At 42.2% G+C, this 21,448-nt stretch overlaps 1 protein-coding gene across 2 annotated transcripts in view; it reads right to left on the bottom strand.

Annotated features, from left to right (window-relative positions):
• Nucleotides 1–225: 225 nt before the first annotated feature.
• Nucleotides 226–21,448, bottom strand: part of LOC120927970 (C4b-binding protein-like) — a 62,429-nt gene continuing 41,206 nt past the window's right edge. For both annotated transcript variants that reach the window (XM_040339011.1, XM_040339003.1), the window contains 3 exons: nt 10,240–10,422; nt 4,745–4,979; nt 226–416 (listed from right to left, as the gene is read on the bottom strand). In XM_040339011.1, coding sequence (XP_040194945.1) covers nt 416; nt 4,745–4,979; nt 10,240–10,422 — 419 coding nt within the window. In that variant the 3' untranslated portion in view covers nt 226–415. The remainder of the gene's footprint in view (nt 417–4,744; nt 4,980–10,239; nt 10,423–21,448) is intronic.

Below are 21,448 nucleotides of genomic sequence, written 5' to 3'. Positions count from 1 at the left end.
CTGTACTCAAGTTGATTGATCTATCAACTTGGGTAAAATCAACCTGCCCATACATGGTTCGAATGTCAGACAGTTCCTACTGAACCGGACGAGATTCAAACAGTCTATGGCCAGATTTAGCAAAGGTTCTGTTTCTCCCTATTACCTGCAGAGTTAGGGCCAAAGTCTGTTTAGGGAGGGCCATTTCCCATAACTCCCGGAAAAAAAGGGGCTAGAGACATCAGATTTACCATTCTGACAGTTTTCAATGCCACACACTCTATTTTTTCTTGTTTTATTGCAAGTTAATTTTGAAGAAAGTAAGAGTAAAAAGAATGCACTAAAATACAGATATTCTCTGAAAACGTGGTTGTTTTGAGTTTGATTTATGGACAGTTTCAGGTGGGTCATCATCACCTTATCTTGAACATAATTATCTGTAATACAGAAAAGTGTGTATATATTAGGAAACATGATGAAATTAATAGATCTAAAGCCAGTCACTAAAATCTCAAGTATGCATTACCATATTAATATAATTTCAAAAACTGTTTTAAATATATAGAAATCTTCAGCTTTCATTATGGAATTCCTGGTGATCCTTCCACCATTTCCTTTTATAGGGTGACAACTGTAACTTTCATTTGTGCTCTGTGTTGTCACGCTGTCACATGCACCCCCGCTACATGTACAACAAGCAGCTGTGCTGACACACATTGTGCTAACACAGTCCACGGTTGTCGCTATCAGGACGGTTCAGTGCAGTGACATGCAGCCGATGCTGGACCGTGTGCATGTAGACAGGAAATGGCTGAAAGGCTGGAGGGGATAAGCAGCACAGAGGATGCAACAAAGAATGTAAAAAAATGAAAAACATTATGGGCTAGATTCACATAGATTAGCGGATCTTTAGATCCACGTAATCTATGTGATTTACGATCCGCCGGCGCAATTTTGCGAGGCTAGTGCAGTATTCACAAAGCACTTACCTCCAAACTTGCGCCGGCGGATCGTAACTCTCCCGGCGGAATTCAAATTCCGCAGCTAGGGGGAGTGTACAATTTAAATCAGGCGCGTCCCCGCGCCGATTTAACTGCGCATGCGCCGCCGGTGAAACTTTCCAGTGCGCATGCTCCAAATGACGTCGCTAGGACGTCATTGTTTTCGGCATTAACGTCAATTACGGCCATCCGTATTCGCGACCGACTTACGCAAACGACGTTAAAATTCAAAACTCGGCGCGGGAACGACGGCCATACTTAACATTAGCTACCCCTCATATAGTAGGGGTAACTATCCGCCGGAAAAAGCCGAACGCAAACGACATAAAAAAAGAGATGGGCGGGCGTTCGTTTCTGAATCGGCGTATCTCATCATTTGCATATTATTCGCGAGTAAAACACGAAACGCCACCTAGCGGACAGCGGAAGATTGCAGCCTAAGATCCGACGGTGTAAGTCACTTACACCTGTCGGATCTAAGGGAGATCTATGCGTAACTGATTCTTATGAATCAGTCGCATAGATCCGACCGTCGGATCTCAGAGATCCGACGGCGTATCAGGAGATACGCCGTCGTATCTCTTTGTGAATCTAGCCCTATTTTATTTAAAAATTTGCAATTGTTTTTTATATACAATGCTTTATATTGTCCAAATAGAGTTTAGTTACACTTATTTTTGTATAGTACTTACATTTGTTACAGTATATTTCTATAGTATATATATATTAGATACAAATAATATTGCATAACTGAAAGAAAAAATAAAGTAGTTTACATTTTTAGAAAACTGATTATGGGGATTAATTACGAAAGGCAAATCCACCTTGCACTACAAGTGCACTTGGAAGTGCAGTCGCTGTAAATCTGAGGGGTAGATCTGAAATAAGGGGAAGCTCTGCTGATTTTATTATCCAATCATGTGAAAGCTAAAATGCTGTTTTTTATTCTCCTTGCATGGCCTTCTTCGGATCTTCATCGACTGTAGTGCAAAGTGGATTTGCCTTTCGTAAATAGCCCCCAATGCATCCTCCTACTGCTGAATCAACTGCTCTAAAAGTAATCCATGGCATAGAACACATGTGTTATGTGGCCCCCCAGGCCTTTTTTTTTTTAGCCAGGACGTGGCCACCTCCAGTTCTTGCCCCCAACATCTGCACTCATGGCAGGGACGAGGGAGATGCAGGTGCAGTGTGGGATGGGACATTATGTGGTAAGCTGCTCTGTGATCCCCATCTGTGCCTGGGTGCACAGACACTGACCATTGATCTCCCTGCAAGTGAGAGAGTCGGAGCCGTCTACACTGCCAGGAGGTACTAGAGATGGGCCGGGAAGGTAATATGCAAGGAGCTTTTGGGGGCGGGGGGGAGAGATGAGGGCTGTGGATAGATATGTGTGAGGTCAGAACTGAGGAGAGGTAGACAGCCTGTGAAAGAGAGTTGAACCCTGCACACTGCATAGCACACCTGTAAACCCGGCACTCTGAATGTAGTGCACTCCTCAACCCTGCACTCTGTACAAAGTGCACTCCTGAACTCTGCATTATGTACCTAGCACACCCCTGAACGCTGCACTCAGTGCATAGGGCACCCCTGAACTCTGCACATAGCACACTCCTGGTATTTAGCACACTCCTGGTATTTATTCCCCCTTTAAGATACTCCCACTGTTCGATTCAGTTTGGCAGGGGGGGGGGGGCATAGTTGAGTTTTTGCACCTATTCTTTGGATACATTTATACAATTATATAATTTTACAGATACAATTGGTCCTTCGAGAGCAACCATAATACTGATGAGGCCCGCAAATTATATTGGGTTTGACATCCCTGGCTTAGAAGATGGGCAGCTGGCACGCCAAGTCATGACTTAGATATCTATCCCTCTTTAAAGGTAGTTTGACAGCTAGTTCCCCAAGATTGGATGATCTAGGATATAACTGAGGCACAGTGGGTACCTGATGGCAGCTTAACGTGAATAAATTAAACATAATCTATGAATGGACATTGACACGTCCTTTATTTAGAGCAGCCTTTTTCACCAGGGTGCTCAGGCACCATGGGGTGCCTTAAGGTTTCTTCAAGGGTGCCTTGGCAAAATGCCTAAAAATTTCCCAAAAATTGTATACAAGACAGTAGGTGGATGAAGCCTACCTTTTAGTTACACAAAGCCACAGGTTTTCATTATGCACCATTATGATCTTCTAGCCACCATCATCCTAACAACCAATTACTTCATCAGTTGATAAGGAGGATGTCGGTCACCTACACAACATCTTTGTTTTACCCTCCTGTGCCCTTCTCTTTCAGCACTGAGGTCACATTAGCTGACTGATGTAGAGAAATTGAGGGAGAAGAGAAATATTGGAATACTAGTCAGTACCAGTGAGCAAAAATGTATATGTTTTGGAAGAATAAATGGTTTAGTACGGCTATTATGAATGGAGGAGCTGGGTGGAAAAGCTGGGCATTATTGGGCTCTCTTGGTGAGAGCTATTGATGGCTATCTAATCGTTAACACCCTCCACACTGGAAGATAATGGCGGCGGGGGTGGGTGGGGCATGGTCCGAGAAGTATTTCTACTAAAATAAGAGAAATCAGCTCAAGGGACACATTCTATAACTGTAAGTTATGTCCCTTGTGTTGATTTTTCTGTTTTTTTATGTTAGCTACAGTTAGGCCCCTTTCACATTGACAGACCGTTCGTCCGTTTATTACAAGTCCGTTTACGGACTTGTAATGCATCCCTATGGGATCGCGTCCGTTAGCGGATGAAGCATCCGTTATCGTCCGCAACCATCCGCGTCCGTCAGGATCCGGTTTTTCGGACGGAAAAAAAACCCTATTTTCTTCTGTCCGGCGGAACGGATCGGATGAAGACGGACAGATGGTCCGTCTTCATCCGATTCCCCATAGGGGAGAGTGGAGGAGAGACAGGGCGGTCTCTGCACTGTGTGCGGGGACCGCCCTATCCGCCGACAGCTCAGCGGGGATTACGGAGGATCCCCGCTGAGCTTTTGCGGACACACGGAGCGGACACAAAAACTGTCCGCTACGTGTGAAAGGACCCTTAGGCGATAACGTTTAATTGGTTTTCTTTTCTCTTTTTTTTTTTTTATTGCCACCTAGTGATCTGGCCAGTAAGTACTGTATGTTATTTTCAACTTCCTTTAATGCCTCATTCACACAGGGTGTTTACTTGTGTGCCCCGAGCAGGACCATGTTTTTCCGGCACAGGGATGCACAGATGTTACATGCATCTATATGCTGGCAGTCCCACAGATGTCTTTTGGAACACACAGCTGCACAGACACAGCCACTGTGTCCCAATGCGACATCCATGCCACATCCATTTAGGTGCCCGACCCTGAACGCATCCAAGGTTCTGATCTTGCTAAAGTTGAGAAAGGCGGTCTACACAAACAAAAACAGTATAACACGTTATAAATACATTGCGGGGGATTTACTAAAACTGGAGTGGGCATAATCTGGCACAGCTCTGCATAAAAACCAATTGGCTTTGAGATTTAATTGTAAAAGCTTAATTGAATAAGCTGAAGTTAGAAGCTGATTGGCTGCCATGCACAGCTGCACCCAATTCTGAGTTCTCCGATTTTAATAAATCTCCCCCTATTGTCACTTACAAAGTTACACAGTAATTGCTCTGTACAGTCTTGTGACTTCTTTGACTTTGAGAGCTGCATACGGTAATATAGTTTTTTTCCATGTATAGCATAATATATAATAATAATAATGACATAAACTCACTAGATGCAAGTTGGCAGCTCTGGTGACCATAAATAGTTAAAGTCAAAGTAATACCAAGTTCTTTTCTCAATGCATGTGCTCTGGCTACTTCCTTGAAGTCTATAGCCCTTATCACACACAATTTCGACTTCATCTGAAGTAGAGAATCCATGACCATCAATTTCAGGATCGTAACGGATGCCATTTTTCTGAGTTATATGTCCATTAGCAATTTGTGGTGAACGGCAGCCTTTTTCTACAAAAAAAATTATAAAATATTTTTATATATCAACGCTGAAAGTTAACTTCTCTTATTTGCTCCTTTTTGATCTATTAAATATACCATTAACAGCTTTTATTTTAGCTATGCGATAAGTGCGGAAACATTCTAAAAATTGTGGGGGGGGGGGAAATAAAAAATACCCAATCATGTGCAAGGAAAATGTAAGAACATAAAACAGGCTTTTTGCTTGCGCATGGTTGGATGATTAAGTTGGCACAACTTCAGCTCATTCACTCAGTTAAGGGAAAGAAGAGAATATTAATGCAGTTGCACTGACTTCCATCGTGCAGTGCAAACAAAAAAAAATGTTTTATTTTTTTTATTTGTTAGCGCATATTTGAATACTCCTTGCAAATTACATTTCCACTTTTTGAAGGTAAGGGCAGAGAGATCAGAGAAGGCACCACATCCCAATGTAATCATATGAAGAGAAGGGAAACTTTTTAGGTGTCAGATCAAAAATAGATTACATTTGATAGCATTTTATTGATTTTATTACAATAAAACGTGAATCAAACGCGCTAAGAAATAAACCAACAAGGCATCCACTGAAATTATCTAGGACCCATGTTGTCCACTTTTATCAAACTTAGGTCTATTTATATCCGGTAGGTTCATGCTATCTAATTTTGCCATACTTTCTTAAATTTCTATTCTGATCATACTCAGATCATATTCTGACCTTTTGTAATAAATTATGTATACTTTATGTATGCCAATAACGTGATAGATGCAATATCCTATCAAAAAATGTCATGAAATGTATTCCTGTCTTTTTTGTAATTTATAGCATACAATACAGTACACCTGAATCTCCTGATGAAGCTTTATGAAGCGAAACATGTAGAGTAGTAGTGTATGTATATGCTTTGAATATAACAAATTATATAATAAGGAATCTTTTATTCATGTTTTATTGTTGTAATAAAATCAATTACATTTTATCAATTGTAATCTATTTTTGATCTGACACCTAAAAAGTCCCCAGGTTTGTTCCTATTTCGCTTCTCTTCATACATTTGCACTTTGTTTCATGTCATTCACTAAAATAATGAAAAGTTCCCTTTGACAGTGGATATACTCTATTCCTTTAGTGAAGCAACCTCATTGCTTATGATCATATATGTGAATATGATTTGATCATTTGGACTCATGATCATATTCACAAAGTAGAAAAGGAGACGCTGTCTCACGTCAGCTCTCAAAACTCACCTTCATATATTCCCACTTCCCCTCCCCCATGTCTTGCCCCTCCCTGAAGCCCCACCCATGGTCACTATTTTTTCAAATCATAGAATACATGCCCTAAATCCAGCTGTTTTCTGGCTGGTCATGTCATATGTCCTTTATCTGGCTCTCCAGTACAGACGGAAGGCAATCTTTACTTCTGCATAGAACTGTGCAACAGTACTGTAACCCCTGTTGATGTCATGACATCAGAGAGGAGCAACCACAATGGCTTGGACTTTCAGGAAGTGGATGGAATGACACTTGGGGGTTGATTTACTAAAGGCAAATCCACTCTGCACTACAAGTGCACTGCAAGTGTACTTGGAAGTGCAGTCACTCTAAATCTGAGGGGAAGATATGAAATGATGGGAAGCTCTGCTGATTTTTATCATCTAATCATATACAGGCAAAAATGCTGGTTTTATTTCCTTGCATGTCCCCCTCGGATCTACGGCGACTGCACTTCCAAGTGCACTTGTAGTGCAAAGTGGATTTGCCTTTAGTAAATAAACCCCCCGGTGTCATTCAACCCAGAAGCAGACCAGCACTGGACCATGGTGCAGTGCATCTAAGGTATAGAGCCAGACAGGAGGTATGCATTAAATGTGTTTTTTTAATTAAAATCTATTTAAAAACATTGGGCAATAGATTTTTTGTATTATTTCAGAGGCAGAAATGTTAAAGGGGTTGTAAAGGTTAATTTTCTTATTTTCTAAATAGGTTCCATTAAGCTAGTGCATTGTTGGTTCACTTACCTTTTCCTTCGATTTCCCTTCTAAATGTTTTTTTTCTTTGTCTATATTTCTCACTTACTGTTCCTCCTCAGTAAGCTTGACCCCATCATCCGAGCAGGGGTAAGTCAGCCAGATCAGCATTACTGAGGAGAAACAGGAAGTGAGAAATTCAGACAAAGAAAAAAAACATTTAGAAGGGAAATCGAAGGAAAAGGTAAGTAAACCAACAATGCACTAGCTTAAAGGAACCTATTTAGAAAATAAAAACAAACCTTTACAACCCCTTTAAGCCGGTATTGGTTAATTCTAGAGGCAGAAAATCATGTGGATCTACATCCCACCTACTTGACCTGGCTATACAGTAGTGGATTTTCAACAAAAATTTGTGTGAAAATTGTCAGTTGGCTCAATAGCTTGACGAATGGTCTTCAAAAGTAATTCAAAATTTTGTTTACTTTTACCATTCAATTTTGAACTTAATGAACTTTACAGAATGAAAACCACATGCTACTAGAAACCCTTTTCTTCAATTCATTTGTTTTTTCCATTCTGCTTCTTCAAATTTTCCTGTCTTGTGTTCAAAAATAAGTTTTTATTTGACCACAATCCAGATTAGAAAATGTAATCAATGTTCTTAAAAGGAAAAATTTCAAGTGAAATTATACTAGTGTATAGCATGTTAGGGCAGGCAGGGATAGGCAATGGCAGAATTGAAGTGCCATTTTCATTAACAAAAAAGATAAGCTAAACTCCCAGCTTGGCCACATTTTCATAAGGTTCCAGGTTAAGGAAAAACAGCATCATCTGCATCCTTCCTGGTATCCCCTGACTTGGTTCATTCATCTTTATTTAACAAACAAAAAAGAGGGGAAAAAATGCGCTAATGTGAATAAATATTAAAAAGAATAATAATTCATCCAAGCCGCAACTCTTCTGCAAGATATGTACAGTAGCAAATAATATATTTAAACTAAAGTTGCGCAAACACAATCTTGATAATCAGTGAAAAATTCATATGATAAAAATGTCCATATGTGTAGAAATAAATTGATAATTGATTGAATATCAACAACATCCACCACCATAACTGTAAAAAATCTTCATGTGATATCACCACCACCAAGTGCCAAAATGCTTGCTTAAGAGACGTTTTTTAACCCGTGTTATAGGGGGTCAAACACATTTTGGCTTAATAATCAGCCTGGGCCTGTACACACCTATGAGTCCTCTTGGGTGCCTACTTCGATCCTCCCGGTAGGATGAGTTCAATTATCAATTTATTTACATGTGGACTCTTTTTTATTACATGGAATTTTTTATTATATGACATTTTTATCATATGAAATTTCCACTGATTATCAGGATTGTGTTTGCCCGACTCTAGTTTAACCACTTAAGACCCGGGCCAAAATGCAGGTAAAGGACCAGGCCCCTTTTTGCGATTTGGCACTACGTCGCTTTAACTGACAATTGCGCGGTCGTGTGACGTGGCTCCCAAACAAAATTGGCGTCCTTTTTTCCCCACAAATAGAACTTTCTTTTGGTGATATTTGATCACCTCTGCGTTTTTTTTGGCGCTATAAACAAAAATAGAGCGACAATTTTGAAAAAAAATGCAATATATTTAACTTTTTGCTATAATAAATATCCCCCAAAAATATATAAAAAAACTATTTTTTTTCCTCAGTTTAGGCCGATACGTATTCTTCTACCTATTTTTGGTTTGCGCAAAATTTATAGCGTTTACAAAATAGGGGATAGTTTTATTGCATTTTTATAATTTTTTTTTTTTTTACTAATAATGGCGGTGATCAGCGATTTTTTTTCATGACTGCGACATTATGGTGGACACATCGGACAATTTTGACACATTTTTGGGACCATTGTCATTTTTACAGCAAAAAATGCATTAAAAATGCATTGTTTACTGTGAAAATTACAATTGCAGTTTGGGAGTTAACCACAAGGGGGAGCTGAAGGGGTTAAGTGTGACCTCATCTGTGTTTCTAACTGTAGGGGGGTGTGGCTGTAGGTCTGACGTCATTGATTGTGATTCCCTATATTAGGGAACACACGATCGATGACGGCGCCACAGTGAAGAACAGGGAAGCTGTGTTTACACACAGCTCTCCCCGTTCTTCAGCTCCAGGGACCGATCGCGGGACTCCAGCGGCGATCAGGTCCGCGAGTCCCGCGGTCACAGAGCTTCGGACTAGGTCGCAGGCGCGCTCGCGACCCGCGGCTGGGCATTTAACAGTCGCGTACAGGTACGTGATTGTGCCCAGCCGTGCCATTCTGCCGAAGTATATCGGCGTTAGGCGGTCCTTAAGTGGTTAAATATATCTTTATTTAACCGATTGCTGACCGCCGCACGCAGATATTCGTCTGCAGCATGGCAGGGACAAGCAAAAGGACGTATATATACGTCCCCTTTAAGAAGCGGCACTCCGACCGCAGGTACCGCGGACTCGCGGGCATACCCGCGATCGTGTCACGGTGAGGAAGAACGGGGAAATGCTGATGTAAACAAGCATTTCCCCAGTCTTCCTAGTGACAGGACAGTGATCACAGCTTCCTGTAATCGGAAGTGTGTCGTGTCACACACAGCCCATCCCCCTACAGTTAGAAGCACTCCCTAGGGCACACTTAATCCCTTCAGCGTCACCTAGTGGTTAACCCCTTCACTGTCAGTGTCATTTTCACATTTTTATAGCACTGATTGCTGTAAAAATGACAATGGTCCCAAAAATGTGTGAAAAGTGTCCCATGTGTCCGCCATAAAGTCGCAGTCATGATAAAAATCGCAGATCGCCGCCATTACTAGTAAAAAAATAATAATAATAAAAATGGCATAATTCTATCCCCTATTTTGTAGACGTTATAACTTTTGCGCAAACCAATCAATATACGCTTATTGCGATTTTTTTTACCAAAAATATGTAGAAGAATACGTATCGGCCTAAACTGAGGAGAAACATTTTTTTTATATATATTTTGGGGATATTTATTATAGCAAAAAGTAAAAAATATTATTTTTTTTTTCAAAATTGTCGCTCTATTTTTGTTTATAGCGCAAAAAAATAAAGAACGCAGAGGTGATCAAATGGGGAAAAAGTACGTCAATTTTGTTTGGGAGCTATGTCGCACGACCGCGCAATTGTCAGTTAAAGTGACGAAGTGACGAAATTGCAAAAAGTGGCCTTGTTTTTGGCCAGCAAAATGGTCAGGGGCTTAAGTGGTTAACAAGCATCATAGTTCCTAACACTTACTCAGCTCACAGATTGGGAATTCACTCCACTGAAAATCTCCTTGACATTTCACTCTTTTTTCCCCGTTTAATTTGTAGCCTGAATTACAAGCCACTGTTATTGAATCACACTCATAATATCCATAAGTTTTCTTTCCTTGTATTATTTTTCCATTAATTAATTTGGGCTCTGGACAGAATGTTCCTGTAAGAAAATAATAAAAAATGCAAAAAATTATAATTTGTCATACTATTTATAAAAAATAAAAAAGCAACACTTTTAGATTTCTGCATACTTATAAAAAATATTGTCTGGGGTTCAGCTTAAACCAATCTTACTTTAACCACCTCAGTACAGGGCACTTAAACCCCCTTCCTGCCCAATCCATTTTTCCGATTTCATCGCTGACACACTTTGAATGACAATTACGCGGTCATGCAACACTGTACCCCACAAATAGAGCTTTCTTTTGGTGGTTTATGATAACCTCTGTGGTTTTTATTTCTTGCGCCTACAAACAAAAGAAGAGTGACAATTTTGAAAAAACACAATATTTTTTGCTATAATAAATATCCCAATTTGTTTTTAAAAAATAATAATTTTCTCCTCAGTTTAGGCTGATACGTATGGCATTTTTTTTTTACTAGTAATGGCGGCGAGCTGCGATTTTTATCGTGACTGCGATATTGCGGTGGACATATCGGACACTTTTGACACTATTTTGGGACCATTCAAATTTATACAGCGATCAGTGCTATAAAAATGCACTGATTACTGTATTAATGTGACTGGCAAGGAAGGGGTCCTCTGTACAAGGAACACACATCGGTCTCCTCTCACCTGACAGGAGGTGGATCTGTGTGTTTACACACACAGATCCACGGTCCTGCTCTGTTACTGGGCAATCACGGGTGCCCAGACGAGCATCGCGGCCGCCGGGCACGCGCATCGGCTCCCGAGTGATGCGGTGGGCGCGAGCGCCCCCTAGAGGGCGGGAAGCCGAGGACATCATATGACGCCCGCCCAGAACAAGAGCCGCACCGCCCAGCCATCATTTGACGGCCAGCGGGCGGCAAGCGGTTAAAGAGCCCCCTCCTGTAAAAGTATTTTCTTCCATGTGCAACTAATACCCCTTGTAAATAGTAAAAAAAAACAAGGGTATGTATAAATGTAACAACAAAAACCTGGGGAATGCCCAGGGAAAAACCAAGCCTACTTACCGACCAGCTAGCAGACAACCAATTAACCTGTCTAACACTATGCGTTAAAAACAGGGGTCTAGTCCGCACGCATTTGCAAACGCATGCGTGAGCCACAGAGCCGCGCCAAGGCACCCTGTAATATCTGTGGTCCTAACGCTAAACAATGAGTGTCCCCACAGTGGAGGCACATGCATTTTAATGGATAGATAGGGGCAGGTGGACTGAAGGGGAGCCACCCCTTCTTAAAGGTACAAGAGCACACCAAACACCCAGCATATAGCACAGTGGCTGCAAAGGTGTTGGTGCACTGCTGGACACTACAAGCACCATAGGTGAAACACAAACATGTCCACCGCCCCCATCTATAGCTGGCTATCGCAGTAAGTAGCATTGGAAGGCTAAAACAGATAACAACAAAAACCTGGGGAATGCCCAGGGAAAAACCATATGACGCCCGCCCAGAACAAGAGCCGCACCGCCCAGCCATCATTTGACGGCCAGCGGGCGGCAAGCGGTTAAAGAGCCCCCCTCCTGTAAAAGTATTTTCTTCCATGTGCAACTAATACCCCTTGTAAATAGTAAAAAAACAAGGGTATGTATAAATGTAATATTGTGAAAAATAATAGTGAAGTGTTTCATATAAAGCAAGCAACTAAAAAAGAATATTAATACAATAAAGTCCAAATAATAGAATTCCAATATAATGTTTAATGCTAATAAACAAGTGTCAATCAGTAATACCAGTGTTGATGTAACACTGGACAAGATGGCAGCCGTGTGCAGAGAGTTGTGAGTTGGAGGTTTCATAAGGATAGGTCCTTGGAGTCCCTATGCTGTTAGGCCGCGTACACATGGTCGGTCAAAACCGATGAGAATGGAACGAAGTTCAGTTTCATTGGTCCAAACCGACCAAAATGTTAAAACTTGCTTTAAAATCGAACCGATGGACCGCTGACCGATCGGTCCAAACCGATGGTTAGTACACAAAAGCATCGGTTCAAAACCCTCGCATGCTTAGAATAAAGTCGACGCATGCTTGGAAGCATTGAACTTCATTTTTTTCAGCACGTCGTGTGTTTTACGTCACCGCGTTCTGACCCGATCGGATTTTGAGCTGATGGTGTGTACACACATCAGACCATCAGGCCACTTCAGCGGTGACCCGATGAAAACGGTCCGTCGGACCATTCTCATCGGATGAACCGGTCATGTGTACGCGGCCTTACAGTCTTTGCTGAATCAACACACTGCTTTGGGTGATTTTGCTGCTGTGATGGCAGCTACTCGCTCCTGTGAGTTTGAAATTCACTTGGTGGTGGGAGATCACTGAAGCACATTTATGAAGATCTGTTACATCAACAATGGTGTTACTGATTGACCCTTGTTTATTACCATTGGACATTATGCCCAGGTTCATACCGGGTGCGATTTGCTTAGATTTGAGATGCGATTTCACATGTGAAATCGCATCTCAAATCGGCGGCATTTGCCGGCAATGACACCGTCCTAATCGGTGCGACGCCGCATCTGCGGTGCTGCACCGATTTCAAAAAGTAGTTCCTGTACTACTTTTTGCGATTTCGGGCCGTGAGTTACATTAACATTTGTGCAGAATGTCTCATAAATCGCGGCCAAAATCAGGACTGCCAGGGGGAGTGAAGCCGTGCGAGTTCAGCTGAACTCGCACGGCTTCACTCCCGCAGCCCAGTGTGAACCAGGGCTATATTGGACTTTATTGTATTAATTATGTTTTAAGTTGTTTGCTTTATATGAAGCGTTTCACTAATATTTTGCACAATATTTAACTGAAGCACAAACATACTGCACTTTGGTGTAAGCAGCCTTATTAGACATTATTTCACACAGCGCGGATATAATTTTTTGTATATATAAATGTTTTGGTATATATTCATTTTTATTCAGTTAATCCTGACTCGGCCATTTTTTGTGTTACGGTCCTGCATTAAGTTAACTGACAATTGCACGGTTGTGCGACGCTGTACACAAATAAAATGTATGTCATTTTTCCCCACAAATAGAATTTCCTTTTAGTGGCATTTGATGACTTATTTGCGCTATAAACAAAAAATTACTGAAAATGTTGAAAAAATAAATATTTTTAACATTCTGCTTTAAAACATATCCAATAACAACATGTAAAACAAATCTACGGTAATTTCTTCATCAATTTAGGCCAATCTGTATTCTGCTACATGTTTTTGGTAAAAAAAATCCCAATAAGCGTGGTTTACGCAAAAGATATAGGGACAGATTCTTAAAGGACTTACGATGGCATATCTCTACGTACGCCGTCGTAAGTCCGAATGCGAGCCGTCGTATCTATGCGCCTGATTCTTAGAATCAGTTACGCATAAATTTGGCCAAGATACGAGCGGCGTAAGTCTCCTACGCCGTCGTATCTAGGGTGCAATATTTACGCTGGCCGCAAGGGGCGCTTCCGTAGATTTACGCGTCAAATATGTAAATTAGGTAGATACGCCGATTAACGAACGTACTTGCGCCCGCTACGCCGTTTACGTTAGGCTTACGTCTGGCGTAAAGTTACCCCTGCTATATGAGGCGCAGCCAATGCAAAGTATGGATGTTGGAACAAGCGTATCTTTTTACGTCGTTTACGCAAGTCGTACGTGAATGGGGATGTGCGTAGGTTACGTTCACGTCACAGGCATTGAGCCGGCGTATCTTAGGGAGTAAATTCGACGTGATGATGAGCATGCGCCGTACGATCGGCGCTTCATTTGCATGGGGTCACGGATCATTTTAATAAAACACGCCCACCTCTTCCACATTTGAATTACGCGGGCTTACGCTGGCCAATTTACGCTACGCCGCCGCAACTTACGGAGCAAGTACTTTGTGAATACAACACTTGCCTGACTAAGTTGCGGAGGCGTAGCGTAAATAGGATACGCTTTACCCGCTGAAATATACGCTCTCCTACGTGAATCTGGCCCATAGTGTTTACAAACTATGAGATATTTTTGTTTATTTATTTTACAAGTAATGGCGGCGATCAGTGACTTATAGTGGGACTGCGACATTGCGGTGGACAAATCAGACACTAAGTGACACTTTTGACATTATTTTGGGGACCAGTGACACTAATACAGTGATCAGTGCTAAAAAATGCTGTACTGATGACACTGGCAGGGAAGGGGGTTAACATCATGGACGATCAAAGGGTTAAGTGTGTCCCTCAGTGGTGCTTTCTAAGGCCCCATGTACACGGGGCGCTGCTAAACGTACGTTCAGAGGCAGTTGGATGCTTTTTTTCAGAATCTCTATCTTCCCTTGCCACAGAAACAGTGATCTGCCTTGTTTACATAGGCAGACCAGCGTTCTGCCTCTCTCGGGAACGATCAGCAGGTCATCGGACATCAGGATTGGCTCCCGCTTTGTCCAATCACAGCGGGAGCTGGTTGCCGGCGCGCTCGTGCGCGCCACAGACCTGTACGTGATTTTGCACAGAAGACCCGCCTACCTGCAGTATATGTACGTGGAACCGTCAGCAAGAGGTTAAACATTGATATATATAAATATACAGTATATTTTCGAAAAAGCAGCCACGAGGGCTTCATTGTTCCAAGCAACCTCTGCTGTCAGAGTACGGAATTTAATGGCATAATCGGCAACCGTCCTCGTACTCTGTATGATGGACATGAGGCACTTGGCAGCAGAAGCGGAGCATGCAGGAACGTCAAATACCCCTTTGAAGGAAGCCACAAATTCTGGGTAACTCAGGACCACATGTTTTTGCGTCTCCCATAGAGGGTTTGCCCAGGCCAAGGCTCTGTCAGAAAGCAAAGATATCATGAAACCCACTTTGCTTCTGTCCGTGGGAAACGCCTGGGGCAGCATCTCAAAGTATATCTCAATCTGGTTGAGAAACCCTCTGCACTGAAATCGCTGGGGAAGCGGAGCGGAACCAGACATACCTCTTAAAGAGGTAATACTCGAGGTGGGTGCCTGCACAGAGACTACCGGAGCGGCCACAGTAGGAGACTGTAGACGAGCCGTGCGACTCAGGAGCATCTTTATCGTCATGGCAAACTGATCTATGCTTTGATCCAGGTCATCCAAATGAAGAAAAAATATTATCAACAAGTGGATTGGCTGCATCTTCTGAATTCATGGCCTTCGCCTACTGTCAGAAACCATGAATCAGACCGAGACAGAAGTACAGTTAAATCACACTCGTTTAATAATAAAAATAAAAAGGTAAACAAAGTAAGCATTGTCAAAACATAGCCAGAGTTCAGTAACTGGATCGGGTAGTCAGCCAAGCCAAAGTCCAAGAGCCAGCGATAAAGGTAGACATACAGCAAGCAGGATCTGTAGCCCAAGGGCACGTTAGTCAAGCAGGTCTTCAACTGGAACGCAGGAGAAAAGTCTCTTGTGGATGTTAAAACAGGCGAAGGCAAAGAGCAAATGAACTGGAAGGCTTTAAGTGGGCTGAGCTGATGAGCAGGATCATCAACAGGTGGATCACTGTTGAGAGATAGGAGCTGGCAATTAGCTAACAGCTATGCTGCCAGCACAGAGAAGGAAGGGCTGAGCCCAGCCCTGACGGTATGCAATTCCTCCCTATTTTTTTCCTTCTTTTGCCTTCAGTGTTTTTGGCTCGTTTTATTTATTGAACCTGACAATTATTCTGTTTGTTGCTAGATTTATTCAGAAATTTATTGGCGATGCAATTTCCTGTATGGTTCTCCACGCGCCATCCCATCAGGGAACTATGAGGCAGATAGTTGCAGCCAACATGGCACAATGCTCTGTCTCATCCGTCATAGCTGAGCAGGGTTGCTTTTAAGCTCCTTCTCAGCTGCTCTAACCAGCCATACAAGCTATTTAAACTTCCTGTCAGCACCAGCAATCACACTGCTGGTGTCTGGCTGACAGGATCAACAGACTTGTGATTACTCCTGCACATGGTAGGTTGATTTGATCCCTTCATTATAGCACTCAGCTTTTTTTAACTTTACTACTATATATATACTATCACTACCCTATCTTTTTTGTCTTCCACAGACAGGCAGCCATCAGTCCAAGATATCTTGGGCTTTTTGGTTGACCCTATACTGACAGGAGTGGTCACTCCTATCAGTGGGAGTTCTCACAGTCTCACTGAGCATATTCAGCTCCTGCCCTTTGTTGTCTGGTGTCTTGTTATCTCAGAGTTCATCATCTGTCCCACTGTGTAATAACTACAGTGCAGGTCCCCCTCATGGTTCATTGGTGATCGGCTCATGCAAGTGAGTATCAGTCTTCTATGCCTATTTTTTGTACTTGCATGGATGTTCAATTCCATGCAATAGGTTGATCAATGTTAACATTGTACTATTATACTAATGTTTAAATATGTTCACTTTATAGATGTATGTATTCTTTAGATGACATTCAGCCTATGAAGAAGGACCTAGGGGTCTGAAACATGTCAGGCATTATCTCCTACAGCTACGTGCAATAGCCTTTCACACCAGAGGGCATTTATATTCATGCCTGTATTTTTGTACTGCTTTACATTTTTTTCTACTGTATAGATTATCAAATGTTTCTAATAAACAATTATTTTTAAATACTCACCTGGTCTGTCCTAAAAATCCTGAGGGGTTATGCTGTGCCTATGAGCACTACGTTTGTCTTTTAGTACTTGGTAGAGAAACCCTTGTCCGCAAGCACGAATGTAAGCAGCTGTCAGTGATAGGGCAGTCTAGTGCTGCAAGAGCAAGTGGTAAAGTAATCATATGTGTTCATACTGCAGTCAAACTGTTATGTTTTTGTATGTATTTATGTTTAACACTTCTGCCTCTATAGTGTCTCCAACACCATTTTGGAGGAGCCCTGTGTTCTGATAGGCCGCACGAGATCTCGAGAGATTTGGGTGACCATTTTTGGGTGGTTTATTTTTATAGTAAAGCTCAGGCTTGTTTTTAGGCAGAACACGTGTGGATGTAGATAGGGACAGAGACCCTGCTTGTGAGGGAGAGACAGGAGAAGCCAGGGAGAGTGTTCCGGCCTGTGAGGGATAGTTTAGGGGTCCCACGGAGTCCTGCAGTGGTAACCTTGGTCGGATGAAAGACTCCCAGCTGCTACGGGTAATGTGTTTCCAGCCTCTTCCAATAAGCATTGTGAACTGGGGTATATAATATACCATTAAGTGGGAAGTGCCTGTGATACTCAGAAAGCCACATCGCTTAGAACTACAGTATCTGTACTGCATATATGTGCCTCCATGCCTGGAGAGGAATCATTTGCCGTTTGATTGTAAAGACTGTTACTACTACCGCCTCTCGGTAATAAACGTTACCTTGTTCAAAGAACTTTACGTGTGTCTCCCTCAGTGAATCGCTGCACCCCTCACCCCGCTTACACGGAGGTAAGACGTTTCTTGTAGTTGGTTACCAGGTTTGCACACTTTTCAGGAGGGATTTTGGTCCACTCTTCTTTACAGATCTTCTCTAAATCCTTAAGGTGTCTTGGCTGTTGCTTAGAAACTTGAAGTTTCAGCTCCCTTCATAAATTTTCTATAGAATTAAGGTCTGGAGGCTGGCTAGGCCACTCCATGACCTTAATGTGGTTCTTCTTGAGCCACTCCTTTGTTGCCTGTGTGGTATGTTTTGGGTCATTGTCATGCTGGAAGCCCCATCCATGACCCATCTTCAGTGTTCTGGCTGAGGGAAGAAGGTTCTCATCCAAGATTTCACAATACTTGGCCCCTCAATGCAGCAAAGTCTGCCTATACCTTTAGCAGAGAAACAGCCCCATAGAATCATGTTTCAAACCTCCGTGTTTGACTGTAGGGATGGTGTTCTTAGGGTCAAGGTCAGTATTTTTTTTCCTACAAACATGGCGAGTCGAGTTAATGCCAAAGAGCCCAATTTTGGTCTCATCTTACCACAGCACTTTTTCCCAATCCTATTCTGAAACATTTAGATGTTCATTGGCAGACTTCAGGTGGGCCTGTACATGTGCCTTCTTGAGGAGGGTGACCTTGTGGGCACTTCAGGATTTCAATCCATGGTGGCGTATTGTGTTACCAATGGTTTGTTTGGTGACTGTGGTGCCAACTGTCTTGAGATCATTCACAAGTTCCTCCCGTGTAGTTCTGGGCTGACCCCCTGCTTTTCTCATGATCATCCTTACCCAATGAAGTGAAATATTGCATGGAGTTCCAGACCAAGGGCGATTGATGGAATATTTTCTCTTAAAGGGGTTGTAAAGGTAAAAAAAAAAATCCCTAAATAGCTTTCTTTACCTTAGTGCAGTCCTCCTTCACTTTCCTCATCCTTCGATTTTGCTTTTAAATGTCCTTATTTCTTCTGAGAAATCCTCACTTCCTGTTCTTCTGTCTGTAACTACACACAGTAATGCAAGGCTTTCTCCCTGGTGTGGAGAAAGCCTCTTGAGGGGGCGAGCAGGAGAGTCAGGACACTCTCTACTTCGCAGATAGAGAAAGGAGCTGTGTGTTAGTGGGTGTCCTGACACTCCTGCTCGCCCCCTCCCCCCTCAAGAGGCTTTCTCCACACCAGGGAGAAAGCCTTGCATTACGGTGGTGAGTTGCAGACAGATGAACAGGAAGTGAGTATTTCTCAGATGAAATAAGGACATTTAAAAGCAAAATCGAAGGATTAGGTAAGTGAAGGAGGACTGCACTAAGGTAAAGGAAGCTAGGAAAAAAATGTTTTTCCTTTACAACCCCTTTAAGGAAGTCACGCGACCTGTGATGCAATGCGTCAGAAGGAGCCAGTGACGACACTTCCGATGTCTCATTACCCTGGATGTGTAGTGAGGAGGAGAGCTGTCCCAATGCCAAACTGATCGTTCAATGCGGTTTTATTTCTGCTCAAATGTGAGTGCATATGATGTTATTAACCACTTAAGGACAGAGCCTTTTTCTGAGATTTGTTGTTTACAAGTTAAAAACACGTTTTTTTGCTAGAAAATTACTTAGAAAACCCAAACATTATAAATTTTGTTTTCTAACACCCTAGAGAATAAAATGGCGGTTGTTGCAATACTTTATGTAACACCATATTTGCGCAGCGGTCTTACAAGCGTACTTTTTTTGGGAAAAAATACACTTTTTTTTACTTAAAAAACAAGAAAACAGTAGTTAGCCCAATTGTTTTATATTGTGAAAGATAATGTTACGCAGAGTAAATTGATACCCAACATGTCATGCTTCAAATTTGCGCCAGCTCGTGGTATGGCGACAAACTTTTAACCTTAAAAATCTCCATATGCGATGTTTAAAAAATTCTACAGGTTGCATGTTTTGAGTTACATAGGAGGTCTAGAATTATTGCTCTCACTCTACCGATCATGGCGATACCTCACATGTGTGGTTTGAACACCGTTTTCATATGCGTTCGCTGCTCACGTATGCGTTCGCTTCTGCACGCGAGCTTGTCGGGACGGGACGCGTTTACATTTTTTTTTCTTATTTATTTTACCTTTTATTTAATTTTTTTACTCTGTTCTTTTTTTTAAAAAGTGTCACTTTTATTCCTATTACAAGGAATGTAAACATCCCTTGTAATAGAAAAAAGCATGACAGGTCCTCTTAAATATGAGATCTGGGGTCAAAAAGACCTCAGATCTCATATTTGGACTAAAATGCAATAAATAATAATAATAATAATAATAATAATAATAATAATAATAATAATAAATGAAAATGTAATTTAAAAAAAATTATAATAATAATAAAAAATCCCTTAAGAGCTATGGGCGGAAGTAACGTTTTGACATCGCTTCCGCCCTGCTATGGTATGGAGACGGGTGGGAGCCCTCTTCCCCTCACTCGTATCCATACCCAGGAAGGAGAAGGACTCGATCGCCTCCACCGCTACCGCCGGCTCTGGTAAGCGGCAGAGGGCACGGTAGAACGGCAGGAGGGGCTCCTCTCCCGTCGCCGATAACGGTGATCTCACAGTGAATCAGCCGCAGAGACCCCCATTATCGGAAACCGGACCGCCGGCTGAAGACAAGGATACCTGGGTTATGGCAGCTAGCTGTTGCCATAACAGAGATATCACTCTTCAAGGTGCCGACGTATATAGTCGTGTGGTGGTCCGGAAGTGGTTAATTAAAAGCAAGTATTTTTAAGCAATCTTGCACGATGATGATTTTTTATTTACTTTGAGAAATTGAATTTGTAGAAAGTAATTGTTTATGGAGAAGTCCTGCTGGTAGTCCTGGAGCCATTAGCTGAAAACGTGTGTACGATCGAGCTGATTCGTGTGTGGATTATTATTGTGCCAATATTATAAGTGCCAATAGACCCAAGAGGGTATTTATTTGAGGTGAGCAGGCATTGCACACGTAGGTGGGGGTGATTATCTGTCAGCGCTTATTCTTTGCAGAGACTGTCACGGAGCACGGATTGAGTTTATTCAAGTCTCTTCAGCAATCAAGAGTTTAATTTATATTATATACACACACACACACACATCTATATATATATGTAAAATATGCTACTAAAGCGCTGACAGGAGTATAGCAAGCAACCTACAAACTATGGGCCAGATTCACATACCCGCGGCGCAGCATAACGTAAACCGTTTACGTTACACCGCCGCAAGTTTTCAGTCTAAGTGCCCGATCCACAAAGCACTTACCTGGAAATTTGCGGCGGTGTATCGTAAACACGTCCGGCGCAAATCGGTCCAATTCAAATGGGGTGGGTACCATTTAAATTAGGCGCGCTCCCGCGCCTAACGTACTGCGCATGCTCCCATCGCAAATTTCCCGACGTGCTTTGCGCGAAATTACGACGTGCCGACGTTTTGAGAATCGCGACGTCAACAAAGCACTTACACCGGGAAAAAGAAAAAAATTTAAAAAAATTCAAAAGCGACGCGGGAAAGACGGGCATACTTTAACATGGTGGAGTACTTTTCCACCATGTTAAAGGTGCACTATCTTTGCGACGGAAATCTAACACTTGCGACGACGTAACGACGGGAAAAATCTTCGTGGATCGCCGTAACTCCTAATTTGCATAC

Source organism: Rana temporaria, chromosome 1 (assembly GCF_905171775.1).
Source record: "Rana temporaria chromosome 1, aRanTem1.1, whole genome shotgun sequence".
NCBI classification, from domain to species: Eukaryota; Metazoa; Chordata; class Amphibia; order Anura; family Ranidae; genus Rana; species Rana temporaria.
Note: the sequence above shows the minus strand (reverse complement) of the source record. Positions and strands in the feature narration are given on the sequence as shown.